Here is a 14,483-nt window from a genome sequence, read left to right as displayed (position 1 = left end):
TCCATCTCCAGACGTGTTAGCTGGATGTGAGAAATGTGTGTGGCAGCTCCTCAAAACATGGTTTTCAAACAGCTAAAGCCCTTCGGTGGAACATGTTTAAAACTCTAAAACCCAACCAGGGAGTGAAAAAACTCAGGAACTAGGGAAATCCCATCCCTATGATTGCCCTACCATCGCCTGTTGCTGTCCCCATGCTCGGATTCCTGCCCGTGCAGCCTAGCGACCCACTATTTGCCCGATGACAATTCCTAATCCCTATGGACAATTCATCCCCTACACTGGACTATTTGAACTTAACACTAAATAGGATTCATGCATTATCATACTGGTTATGTAACCATCCAACCACTTTGTAACATATACCTCAGGTGGCTCTAAATACCATGTTCTATTCTCTGTATATACTGTAGACCTTACTGTCCTGTAACTGACCCCAGGCAGATGGGTCAGGCCCTTGAGTCGTGGATCTGCTTGAGGTTTCATCCTATATGCTTCTCCCATTCTTGGGAGTTTTTCCTTGCCCCTGTTACTCATGGGCTCTGTCTGAATGTTTAACACTCTGTAAAGCGCCATGAGACATGTGTAATGTTTTGACGCTCTATAACCGAAATTAAATTGAAATTCTGAGAGCACACAGGCAAGCAAAACTTGTGAAGTGTTGTTGTCTTGCCAGCCAATGCAGTATAAGGTGTTCTTGCAAGAGTAACAACTTACCATTCACGCAACTTTGCAGGTGTGAAGGCTCTGAGGAGATGTGCACCAATATTAAAAAGACAGTGACAGTGGTGAGGATAAATACTTGAGTGACAATAACAATGTTTTGTTGTTTACAATGTTTTGTTGTATGTTTTTTTTTTTTTTCATTTTTTCTCCAATTTTTTTTGACAAATGATGCAATACATCTTTTGAAAATAGTCTGTATCTCACTTGTCTACCTTATTAAGTGTATATTTATCAAAAAGTTGACCACTTTAAGCCTTTACTGTATATTAAGCGCATATATTGTTCTATATGAATCGTTCCTAAAATAACACAATTCCCCATACTACAGACTGCCCACATCCGCGTCTAACGCTGAGAGCAGTGGCATGGCTGGGATGGCACTGACGCTTCCCAATGTGACACGCTGGGGAGCTGAAGATTCTGGTGTTAGTCACGGCTGCTCCTCTCTGTGTGCTGCCGAGGGCCCTTCCATGCCTCCACAGACACAGCATCCGAGAACACACACACACAGTGAGTCAGAAGGAATATGCAATCTGCACCATGAAACGCACACACACACAGACTCTCAGTAAGCCAGAGGGTATCTGCACCAAGCATGCACACTCACTCACACACACAGAGAGAGAGAGACACACACACACACACACACACACACACACACACACACACACACACACACACAGTGCACTGGGCTCCGCCTGCGAGCTCTGGGCGTCTCTTGGTTATTTTGGCAGCTGCTACATGTTCAGACATGAGTGAGTATGGCAAGCATTCTGCCTGAGTGCAGTCAGGGGCCGCAGCACACACACGTGGAGAACGCTAGCAGTAAACACCATGAACACACGCTCACGCACACACATACACACACACACACACTCACGCACACACATACACACACTCAATCTAACACACACACACACACACACACCTCAGCATTCTCACAAGGACTTCAGTGTCAGAGAGCAAGGAGAGATGCAGGGTTGGAGGACTTGTTCTCTTGTTCACTATTAGCAATAAATCATTTGTTGAGTTACACTCTAAGGTTAGGCAAGAATTCTGCCTGAAATGGCCAGAAGCTATGTAGAGACACATGGGTAACCCAAGGCATTGGTTGTATGTGTGTGTGTGTGTATGTGTGTGTGTGTGTGTGTGTGTGTGTGTGTGTGTGTGTGTGTGTGTGGGTCCAATCTGGCTGACCAGTGTGTCCTCTTGTCTTTGCCATGCTGGCTGCTTCCTCGTCCTCCTGCATCACTCTGGGTATTAATGGTCTGTAACAAGGTTACAATGCAATTTTGACTTCAGCGAATTGCTCCATACAGTCCTCAAACTTTCCATTCAATGTTTACTCTACAATAAATAAAGTCCAGTGGGCATTGTACACAAGAGTTCTTTTGGAGAGGCTCTGAACACCAGGGGGCGCTAGATCCCGCCAGGGAACCTCCCAGGCCCTGCCTTCCGCACACTCCACCGGGGCTGCGATGCAGTAATGCAGGCTACCCTGGCTTACCACTGTGGTTTTATAACGCTGGCATATTGCTAAGACAGGGACAACAGCGTCCCTTCTCAATTACACCAACACCTAGACCTAGAAGCTTATCGTCATCACTATTTCCGGAATCTTATTATTATTATTATTATTATTATTATTATTATTATTATTTTTATTATTATCTCCGGAAGCGTATCATCATCATCACCACCACCATCATTTCCTCTCCCTCTCATTAATTATTATCATCTTTTTTTCCACAACAATCTTTCACATGCATAATCATAATCACCATTATTATCACCAAGAGCCAGCATCATTACAATCATGACCATAAGATCCTTTTTATTTTAAATTAATGATGACATTATGTGAGTCGCTCAAGAGTAGGCCTAACTGGTTAGCCCTCTACATCCTGAGATGCTCCTCTACGCACCACTAATATAACGCCTAAACTTATCTTGTGCAATACAGGCTAATTGTGTTGTGTGTGCTGTATGTTTTTGTAAACTTAACCCTATAATTATTGCTACAAATACATAAGTAGTCTATCTGATATGTTTTAAGTCAAAACATTCTCAGTGAAATCCCTCTTTCGAGCAAGAGTTAAGCCAATGAAAACAAGGCTCAGATTAGTCTGCTTTGTGTGCGCTTAGGCTATACGCGGCAGCTGTTTATAAAGGACTATGCCGTTATTCTTTTCGCGCAGGCTCCGGGCATGTACCTCTGCGTCCTCGCGTTCTCTCCGCCCGGGGCACCTGTGTTGGGAAATATGTAAGCCACCACACAATCACGGCCTCAGACCTGCAACACACTATTGGCTCACGGGAGAGTTTTACCTGCGTGTGGGAGTGCCCACCGTCAGCTTTCCCTTCCTCTTCTTCGTCTCGGGACAGTCCGGCGAACAATCCAAGTGGGAATTGAATCAGCATTCCCAGGACTCCTATCATGGAGCCGATCACTTCGTGGAGCTCAGAGAGAGTGAGCGAGTGGCTCAAAGGTAGTGTGTGTTTGTGCGTTGTGCTTTTGGATCAACAGGTGACAGAGATTTTAGGTTAGCCGCAGTGCGCTTAGCACGCAGACAACCGTAAATAGAAGCGACGCTCAAATCCTTTTGGAGAGGAAGGTGGAGAAGGCGGAATGAGGAAGTGATTTGGAGCTGTAACTTTGATCGATCTCCTGTATTTTGTTCAAACACTTACAGGATGAGAACAAAACTCTTTAGATGTTTAGGCTATAATGTCGGCTATGCATTACAGTTAGCCTACCAGTAGTAGTGGATATCTGTGCGTTGTTGTTCGGATAGGAGAAGAGCTGAGAAAGTTTCGAATAACATACTTGTCCTGTAGCTACTGTCATTTTCTGCAAGTATGAACTAGCCCTGGTTTCGCTCATCTCCGTAACGATAATGATTTGTTTTCTCAGGCTCTTCTCAGGCTCTTGCTGCTCGTGGAGAAGTTATTTTCTATCTCTTTGCATTCGGTCGTCTTGCTGCCCTGTATCGAGGTTAATTGCGTCATCATATTTTCCAGTAATGCGTTGATTTCTGTTTGGGCGAAAGAACAGTCATCACAAACAATGTACACTATTAATAAACGCTCAGAGGAAACTCTGCAAGCTGTACTTACATGAGGAATTCATAAGAATACAAAATCTCTTTTCTTTTTTTATTACTCAAACAAACCATGTGTATATATAGGCCTACAGTCAATGACTGAAAGAGTACAGCGGATATTGCAAACAAACGCAGCATTCCTGTCGTGGAATGTTGATGAACATACAGTATATACTGTCGTCTCAGGTCAGTGTGTCAGGGCTACCTGTCAGGTGATTGCAGTGTACATGATGTTGCCTGCTATAATTGTTCATGCCTGGTTGACTGGGTGTCTTGTGTTTTGATTTTTGTTTTGTAAACAAGCTACAGTATTACTGGCCAGAAGATGTAGCCTAATGCTATGTATCTCAGAAAGAGGGGTGTTGGGAACTGTCTACATTTATTTTTTAAGGTCTTTTGATCTCAAACAGACTGTTTTGTCTCTTAGTCCAAGTCCACATAGCCCTACTCACATGTTTCAGGTAAACAAGTAAACAGGACCTAGAATACCTCCGCTCCCTGGATCAGTCTATGGCACATCTGGACCATGTAGGCTAATGCAGTTGCTCTCAAAGTGTGGTCCGGGGACCACTGGTGGTCCGCGAGCAGACGTGGTAAAATAGAATATAGATGAGTTGTTTGCAATATTGAACCAACTTGTATGCAAATCCAAACAGTTCTGCAACGCCGTCTATGTAATATATGCCAGTTTATATCCTCTGACACAATAAGCAAAGTGCAAAGACAATAAGCAAGGTGGTTCAGTGAGTAGGCCTATTGTGTATATACTGGCTAATATACTGTTGAAGTAGGTCTAATTGTGCCTGTCTTTAATAATGCCTTTCTTTTTTGACAAGGACAATCATAGTTTCAAAACAAAATAGCCACACACAAACATAGGAGTCATAGACATACCGACAAATTAATTCAAACATCAGATCCACAAGACCTAGACGGGAAATGTAAGATGGAACCAAAATGCAAAAATAATATTTTAATGTTACCATTTTGCCGGGGTGATGGGGTCAGGTGGGGCTTGTTTGAGAACCACGGGCCTAATGTATGTGCATTGACACATGTGGACACATGTAGGCCTAATTTTTAGTGAACTCAAGCCTGAGTTAACCTGGGAAAGTCCTGGTGATTTCATTGAACATGGTGGAACAGCTGCCTACTGGACCTGCCACATCTGGCTACATGTGGCCTCACCCGGGATGCTCCGCTATGCTGAGCTGCTAACTGTGACAGTGGCCTCACCCGGGATGCTATGCTATGCTAATCCGCTATGCTGAGCTGCTAACTGTGACAGTGGCCTCACCCGGGATGCTAAGCTGCTAACTGTGACAGTGTGCTGTGCAGCATTGCTAATTTATTTGCAACACTAGATCTCATCTGCTAGACCTCTCCCCCTATTCCCACGCAAACATGTGTTCTATTGTGCAGCGAGGCAGGGAATTCTCATATGCCGTATATTCAGGCTAATGATTCAGCCCACTAATGCATAGCGATGCTCCATGCTGTAAACGCAGCAAGCCCTTTCACTCCCAGGGAATTTTGGCATGTGGCTGATAGTATGAGTTCATGCTTGTGTATGTGCATGTGGGTGTGTTTGTGTGTGTGTGTATGAGATGTAATCACGTAATGATTATGTTATCTCCATATGCATGAGTTAGTGTGAGTAGAGTGAGTGAGTGAGTGTGTGTGTGTGTGTGTGTGAGTGAGTGAGTGAGTGTAGAGTGAATGTGTGAGGAGTGAGTGAGTGAGTGTGTGAGAGTGTGTATGAGTGTGTGAGTAAGTGAGAGTGTGCAGTAAGTGTTTATGAGTGAGTGAGTGAGAGTGTGCAGTAAGTGTGTATGAGTGAGGAGTGAGTGAGAGTGTGCAGTAAGTGTGTATGAGTGAGTGAGTGTGTGAGTGTAAAGAGTCTGTGGGTGTGATTGATGCCCCAGTCTCTGGTTACCCCCTGTCTGTGCCTGCGTTGTCACTGGTGAGTGTTGCATGGTAACATTCTCCATCAGCGTCCTGGTTTGAATGGAACAGTGATATGAGCACATGGTGGCTAGAACCGAAATATGAGCACATGGTGGCCAGAACTCTAGACATCAATCACAGCACTGGTCATGACTGGCATGCTAACATTAGCCTGTGTGGTTTAGCGACACCGATAATTTGCTGAGGAAGCAGCAATGTGATACTCCGATCAGGTTTCTTATTGAACTACACTATGGCGTCCATCACAAACATTTCGTTCATCCTGCTCTTCGTGTTATGTGAGAGGTCATATTCAATTACCAAACAACTAATGCATCTAGATAAGCCTTTTTGTGCTGTATATGCCTGTGGCGTATTATTTTGTGTGGAATATTAATTGCAATGTGAATGAATTAGCTGATACAGTAGATAGATAATTTAATGATCCCATATGTTCAGTGTTGGGTTCATTAGTTAGGGACTGATGAGAGGTGAGGACTACTTCCAGGTTTTTAACTCTTAAACTCCTCAACATCAACATCATGCTTTCTGGAGGTTCTTTAGAAATAGTGTTGTGTGTGTGTGTGTGTGTGTGTGTGTGTGTGCGCGCATGAGTGTGTGTTTGTGTGCGCGCATGAGTGTGTGTGTGTGTGTGTGTGTGTGCGCGCGCGCGCATGAGTGTGTGTGCATGTGAGAGAGTAATAGAGAGAGAAAGAGAATATCTGCAACACTCTCATTATCTTTATACAACTGTGTGTGTGTGTGTGTGTGTGTGTCCAGGTCTGGAGGCCCCCCTGCAGCAGTACCCGTTCTCTGAGTGGCATCTGTCGGGGATTGACCTGCTGCAGTTGACCTCCCAGGAGCTGGAGACACTCGGGGTCACCAAGATCGGACACCAGGAGCTCATCCTAGAGGCCGTGGAGAAGCTCTGCGCACTGGTGAGGCTTTGTGTGTGTGTGTGTGTGTGTGTGTGTGTGTGTGTGAATTTGAATGAAATCTTGTTAGGGTGTGTGTGTGTTCCTCTGTGATCCTGTGAGTGTGTGTGAATGTGAATGAAACCTTGTTAGCGTGTGTGTGTGAATGTGAATGAGAATGTGTGTGCACACCATGTGTGAAGCTATTTGCTGGTGTTGTACGTTGTGAAGAAGTTCTGGTTGTGTGCATGTGTATGTGTGTGTGTGTGTGTGTGTGTGTGTGTGTGTGTGTGTGTGTGTGTGTGTGTGTGAGCATCTGACCGAGTGAATGAGTGAGCAAAATTGAGCAAATGTCTTTCATTGTTTCAAGATGTTTTTCTGTTGAGCACCCTTACGCTTGTTTATCTGCACAGCCACAGATGTACTGGTGTGTGTGTATGTATGTGTGTGTGTGTGTGTGTGTGTGTGTGTGTGTGTGTGTGTGTAGCTGCACAGCCACAGATGTACTGGTGTACAGGAACTGCAGAACAAGCTTCTGAAGATTGGTCATTTCCTGTCCTGAGTTGGTCATTTCCACTCTCACTCCCTCTCTTTCTCCATCTCTCCATCTTTCTCCCTTTCCCTCTCTTACTCCCTCCCTCTTCCTCTCTCTCTCCTCTCTCTCCCTCTTTCTCCATCCCCCTTTCTCTCTCTCCTCTCTTTCTCTCTCTCTCCCCTCTCTTTCCTCTCTCTTCTCTCTCTCTCTCTCTCTCCCCTCTCTCCCCTCTCTCTTCTCTCTCTCTCTCTCTCTCCTCTCTCCCTTCTCTCTCCTCTCTCTCTCCCCTCTCTCCCCTCTCTCTCTCTCTCTCTCTCTCTCTCTCTCTCTCTCTCTCTCTCTCTCTCTCTCTCTCTCTCTCTGTTGACCACTGCTCCTGGCTCTGTGTCCAGACTGTGAATACCCATAAGAGGTTGTGAATATTAGTCGGGCCACTCTAACAATAGTGTTGTAAGATGTTTTCAGTGGCCTTCGTCCACGAGTAAACAAAAAAAAACAAAACACCAGGCCTGCATTGGCGCCATTGGGACTCATTTTCAGAGCACCAGCGGGAATTACTAACAGTGTTTTTTTTTCCACCAACATTTGGCTTACAAGGCCAAAAAAGTCACATTTGTTAATTGAATTTCACTGTTTCCTTTGATGGAGGATTGCTACAATGAAAGAGCTAAATTGTTAGCTCTTGTTAATGCCGTAGGGGATTACTTGTTTAAAAAACACTGTATTGACTAGCGCTCGTGAGGCAGTTGTGTGGGAGATGTTGTTGTTGATGGGGAAGCTCTTGGCCAGATTTAGCACATCTAGTCTCCACACTGTCTATGTTGCATTAGTCATTTAGCAGATGCTTTCATCCTGGGCCATTTACAAACATGAGGAACAACATGCTGCAATGCAGAGGAGCCCTTAGGTATCAATTAATATAGCACATTAATCAGTACTGCAGTAATAATCAGTACTGCAGTAATAATCAGTACTACTGTAATAATCAGTACTGCAGTAATAATCAGTACTACTGTAATAATCAGTACTGCAGTAATAATCAGTACTACTGTAATAATCAGTACTGCAGTAATAATCAGTACTACTGTAATATTCAGTACTGCAGTAATAATCAGTACTACTGTAATAATCAGTACTGCAGTAATAATCAGTACTACTGTAATATTCAGTACTGCAGTAATAATCAGTACTACTGTAATAATCAGTACTGCAGTAATAATCAGTACTACTGGAGGATGAGAGTGCAGAAGGGTTACCTACTAATCAAAGTGCAGTAAAGGAGAAAATGGTAGAAGAAGAAGGAGTGTGTGTTTATGTGTTTGTGTGTATGTGTGTGTGTGTGTGTGTGTGTGTGTGTGTGTGTGTGTGTGTGTGTGTTTGTGTGTGTGTGTGTGTGTGTTGTAGAGGTTGCAGTGGGACATTATACATGCAAACTCAAAGGTTTGCATTTAACGGCGTGACTGTTCCTCTGTTCGTGTGTGTGTGTGTGTGTGTGTGTGTGTGTGTGCGCGTGCGTGTGTGTGTGTGTGGTTTTGCATGCGTCTCTTTGTGTTGGTCACGGTATCTGATGCTGTTATAACATGGTCTGTATGAATGAGTGGATGTGGCCTTCTCTGACTGTCACTGCTTTGAATCTTTTTCTCTGTAGAACAAACACTGTGAGGGTGATGGAGTAATGGGGTGGGAGTGATGGGGGTGATGGGGGTTATAGAGGGGTGGGGTGATGGAGTAATGGGGTGGTGGTGGGGGTGATGGGGGTTATAGAGGGGTGGGGTGATGGAGTAATGGGGTGGGAGTGATGGGGGTGATGGGGGTTATAGAGGGGTGGGGTGATGGAGTAATGGGGTGGTGGTGGGGATGATGGGGGTTATAGAGGGGTGGGGTGATGGAGTAATGGGGTGGGAGTGATGGGGGTGATGGGGGTTATAGAGGGGTGGGGTGATGGAGTAATGGGGTGGTGGTGGGGGTGATGGGGGTTATAGAGGGGTGGGGTGATGGAGTAATGGGGTGGGGGTGATGGGGGTGATGGGGGTTATAGAGGGGTGGGGTGATGGAGTAATGGGGTGGTGGTGGGGGGTGATGGGGGTCATTGTCATGTCTCTTGAGAATAAGATACAGAAGCAGCTGACAGTTAGCCCATAGCTAGGCTATAGTCTACATCAGTTAGCCCCCTAATGGGCTAACTGATGTAGACTATAGCCTAGCTATGGGCTAACTGATGTAAGCTATAGACTAGCTATGGGCTAACTGATGTAAGCTATAGCCTAGCTATGGGATAACTGATGTAAGCTATAGACTAGCTATGGGCTAACTGATGTAAGCTATAGACTAGCTATGGGCTAACTGATGTAAGCTAGAGACTAGCTATGGGATAACTGATGTAAGCTATAGCCTAGCTATGGGATAACTGATGTAAGCTATAGACTAGCTATGGGCTAACTGATGTAAGCTATACACATAGCCATATACACAGCCATATTCTACTGTCCTTCATTCTATTCTTACTGTTCTGTTTTCATTCTTTTTACTCTTTTTATGTTTATTTGTTATTTTTTTTATTCTTATATGTTAAGTGTGTTGTACTTTGAGAGCAAACATTAACCGGAGTCAAATTCTTTGTTTGTTTACGCAAACCTGGCCAATAAAGCTAAATTCTGATTCTGATAGACTATATGGGCTAAATGATGTAAGCTATGGACTAGCTATGGGCTAACTGATGTATGCACAGAGAAGAAATGTATCCTCAAATCTAACTCTGGGGTAGAGAGCAAATAACCTAATTTCCCAAAATGTGTGCTTGTTCTTTTCTTATTTTAATCAGGCTCATTTAGTAAAGATGGCATAAGCTGCACCATTACCTGTCCCTTACTGCAGTGTGTGTGTGTGTGTGTGTGTGTGTCAGATTTACGGCCTGGGAGGAGAGAGTCTGCGCAGCCTGACGGAGAAGCTGCGTGGCGTAGCGCACCACCTGCAGATGAACATCCAGAGTCGCTGGAGCCTGCGCTCCTACAACAGCCACAGCGCCTCCAAGCTGCCCGCGAGGGAACTGCAGGAGGTGCTGGACCTCATCACCACAGCCAAGGGCCTCTTCTCCCTGCTCAACAGGTAAACACATAAACACAGGGCTTCAGGGAAGGTCAGTTTCAAAGGTCATTGTGGTGCCCAGGGAGAAGGCATGCTCTTAAAAGTACAGGGAGAAGGCATGCTCCTAAAGGTGCCATGTGTAAGAATTGAGGTAAAAATATCCAAAAAAATGAGCTACATGCATCAAAAGAATGAGAAGAAATAAGGGTGATGTCATTAAAAAAATAGTAACAAGGTATAGTGCTGCAGAAATATCAACCTGAATTAGCATGCTAAATTACTAGCCACAGCCCGACAGGTGTCATAATACCAGTTTCGGCCATGGGAGGCAGTATGCAGGCAACATAACCGCCAGCCAAACTGCAATACACGTTTCTCGGTTGTTACTCTAGGGTAGACCAACTCACTTTCTGGAGGTATACTGCCCCCATCTTTTATGGAATGTGGAGTATGAATTGATTTTTTTGGCTGACATTACACATGGCACCTTTAAAGGAACACAATTAAAGAAGTGGTATCTATGCTCCTTGGCATCAATGTTCAACGCCATTTAATGCTAAGACTGAACCCAGGTAGTCAAAAACTGACTAAAAGGGTCATGATCCATCGTAATCAACAATGTTACAAAGTGCAATGTAGTTCCATAGCGTTCCAGTCACACTTTTGCAATTTCAGAGTCTTCATTTTCCAGTTAGTGTAGCATCGGAATGACTTCGTTTTCTATATTATAAGTTAGTGTAGCATCAGAATGACTTCGTTTTCCATAGTATAAGTTAGTGTAGCATCAGAATGACTTCATTTTCCATAGTATAAGTAAGTGAAGCATCAGGATGACTATGAACACATTATGGTAAAAATAACTGCATTGTGTGGTTTTGAAAAGGCAAACAAATGCCATACATTTGGGAGAAGCCGTGGCCTACTGGTTAGCGCTACAGACTTGTAACCGGAGGGTTGAAACATTAAACATTACAGTACAGTACATTTAGCACACACTTCTTGACCAAAGTGACTTACATATGTCAGCTATATTACAAGGGATCACATTGTCCCCGGAGCAACTTGGGGTTAAGTGCCTTGCTCAAGGGCACAACGGTGGAAGCCGGGAATTGAACCGACAACTTTCAGGCTACTGCACGCTAGCCCAGCTCCTTAACCACTACACTACCACCACCCTACAGGCTACTGCACGCTAGCCCAGCTCCTTAACCACTACACTACGACCACCCTACAGGCTACTGCACGCTAGCCCAGCTCCTTAACCACTACACTACCACCGCCCTACAGGCTACTGCACGCTAGCCCAGCTCCTTAACCACTACACTACCACCGCCCTACAGGCTACTGCACGCTAGCCCAGCTCCTTAACCACTACACTACCACCACCCTACAGGCTACTGCACGCTAGCCTAGCTCCTTAACCACTACACTGCTCATGCTCATGCTCATGCTCACTGCAGCTTATGAAAACACATTAAACATGCTCATGATGGTGCACTGCAGCTTATGAAAACACATTAAACATGCTCATGATGGTGCACTGCAGCTTATGAAAACACATTAAACATGCTCATGATGGCACACTGCAGCTTATGAAAACACATTAAACATGCTCATGCTCACTGCAGCTTATGAAAACACATTAAACATGCTCATGATGGCGCACTGCAGCTTATGAAAACACATTAAACATGCTCATGCGCACTGCAGCTTATGAAAACACATTAAACATGCTCATGATGGCACAATGCAGCTTATGAAAACACATTAAACATGCTCATGATGGTGCACTGCAGCTTATGAAAACACATTAAACATGCTCATGCGCACTGAAGCTTATGAAAACACATTAAACATGCTCATGATGGCACACTGCAGCTTATGAAAACACATTAAACATGCTCATGATGGTGCACTGCAGCTTATGAAAACACATTAAACATGCTCATGATGGCACACTGCAGCTTATGAAAACACATTAAACATGCTCATGCTCACTGCAGCTTATGAAAACACATTAAACATGCTCATGATGGCGCACTGCAGCTTATGAAAACACATTAAACATGCTCATGCGCACTGCAGCTTATGAAAACACATTAAACATGCTCATGATAGCACACTGCAGCTTATGAAAACACATTAAACATGCTCATGATGGCACACTGCAACACGCTGCAGCTTATGAAAACACAGTAAACGTTTGTGTCTGCTGTGGGTTTTGTTGTGTGGATTTCCATCATCTTCTGTATTCTGACACATTGAAAAAGATGCTTTCTTAATTTTCTTGTGGATTGCGTATTTGCTTGTGTTTTGTAAGTTGACCTCTCTGGGCCACTGTAGCCTACCATGCTCACAATCTAGAATCATGTTTTAAGTGGTGACAGTTTAGTATTCATATTTAATGGAAATAAAAAAAAGCAAACTATTTGTTTTAAAAAGTGGTCACAGTGATGGAACATCATAAAAGTCACTGCAGGTGCAAGTGGGCAAGGACTGCAGACGATTTTGTGGATTTCAGAATTACTCTGATTAATAATTCATGGAATGTTCCAGAGTAGAGAGAAGAAGAGAAGCTCACTTCCATGTTGAGTTATGAGAAGGTGGATATTTCAGAGAAGCACTTCATTTTCTACTTGGCATTTCAAACAGCTTATTTGTGCAGTCCTTAACATTTCTGCTCAGCTCAAAGATATATCAAAAATGTTAACTTGCTCATAACTCACTCCCTTACTCCCAGTGTCAAGGCAGCAGTCAAACCTCATATTTCAGATCACTTTCCATTTTGGTTATTGAGAAATGCTAGATAAGAAGCATCAGTGCAGGACCAGACCTCTTTATCTTCAAGAGTAACTGGCCAAATAAATACATGTAAGTGCAAGAACACATACTTGCTACCACTGTGAGTTTGAAGCGGTAGGGGCATAGCATGTTGTGTTCGATCCCCGACCAGTAGGAAGAATGTGGGTGGGGGAAGTGATTGAGTACAGCTCTCCCATGCCCACATCCACGGCTGAAGTGCCCTTGAGCAAGGCACCTAACCCCTCACTGCTCCCAGAGCGCCGCTGTACCAGGCAGCTCACTGCTCCGGGATTAGTGTGTGCTTCACCTCACTGTGTGTTCACTGTGTGCTCTGTGTGTTCACTAATTTTATGGATGGGATAAATGCAGAGACCAAATTCCTTGTATACGCAAGTATACTTGGCCTAGAAACCTGATTTACATTTAACATAACACAATACTCAGATCATAATATTTTTTGTTCTTGTAAAGTTCTTGTTGCTCTCTCATTCTATCTATTGTATGTGTTGTACATTAGAAAATAATTCCCGCCCCTATAGAGAACTGTACTGCTATGATTGGTCAGAATGTATGAATTATTGCTGGGTGTGTGCGGCGTCAATAGCAGCCAGGGAAGCCTTGTCACTTCCTGTACGCCCTCTGACGAGATCAATAGCAGTAGCCTGATGTGCTAGCGTGACATTATTGACCACAGATCTGGACTGAGAGCAGTGGTGGACAGGGCTGGACTTCACAACTTTGCGTCCAGAGCATAGCCAGAGGGTTCAGTGTTCCGTCAGGCCATTGTGCTGCTGTTATGGACACACATGTCCCATAGGGGAGGTGTGCTGTGCTTGATAGCCACGTCCTTGTTGTGCATGTTTAACAAAAGGGTTTCTTATAACTGATAATGATCTCAGACCTACAGGATTCTGTTTCTTTCTCTTTCTCTCTCTCTCTCTTTCTCTTCATCTCTCTCTCTCTTTCTTTGTCTCTCTCTCTCTCTGTCTGTCTCTCTCTCTCTCTCTCTCTGACTCTCTGATTGCGCTCTGCCCACACACTTTAAGTTATTTGTTTTGTCTTGGGTTTTTTGTCACACTGCCAATCTCTTTATTTATCTGCGGTGCTTTTTGTGTGTGTGTGTGTGTGTGTGTGTGTGTGTTTCTGTGTGTGTGTGTGTGCGTGCGTGCGGTGTGCGTGTGTGTATGTGTGTGTGTGTGTGTGTGTGTGCATTCAACAACTCATTTAAGTGAGTCAGGTCTCTTTGTTCTGGATTGATCTCTGGGTTCCACACAGGTACCAGTTCTCCCAGCTCTGCGGATTCACTGCCAGCAAGAACATCATCACGCTATGCAGGGACCTGGGCACCACTGTGCAAAAGGTGAGTCGTGTGTG

General features: G+C 44.3%; 1 protein-coding gene across 2 annotated transcripts in view; it reads left to right on the top strand.

Annotated features, from left to right (window-relative positions):
• Positions 1-2,933: 2,933 nt before the first annotated feature.
• cnksr1 (connector enhancer of kinase suppressor of Ras 1) overlaps positions 2,934-14,483 on the top strand; it is a 65,377-nt gene continuing 53,827 nt past the window's right edge. The window contains exons 1-4 of one of the 2 annotated variants that reach the window (XM_042088887.1): positions 2,934-3,212; positions 6,555-6,712; positions 10,126-10,328; positions 14,385-14,469. In XM_042088887.1, the coding sequence (XP_041944821.1) occupies positions 3,161-3,212; positions 6,555-6,712; positions 10,126-10,328; positions 14,385-14,469 (498 nt within the window). In that variant the 5' untranslated portion in view covers positions 2,934-3,160. The remainder of the gene's footprint in view (positions 3,213-6,554; positions 6,713-10,125; positions 10,329-14,384; positions 14,470-14,483) is intronic. The other variant, XM_042088879.1, reaches the window with a different exon arrangement.

The sequence above is a fragment of the Alosa sapidissima genome, chromosome 1 (genome assembly GCF_018492685.1).
Source record: "Alosa sapidissima isolate fAloSap1 chromosome 1, fAloSap1.pri, whole genome shotgun sequence".
In the NCBI taxonomy this organism is placed as follows: Eukaryota; Metazoa; Chordata; class Actinopteri; order Clupeiformes; family Clupeidae; genus Alosa; species Alosa sapidissima.
This window is presented reverse-complemented; position numbering and strand designations above follow the sequence as displayed.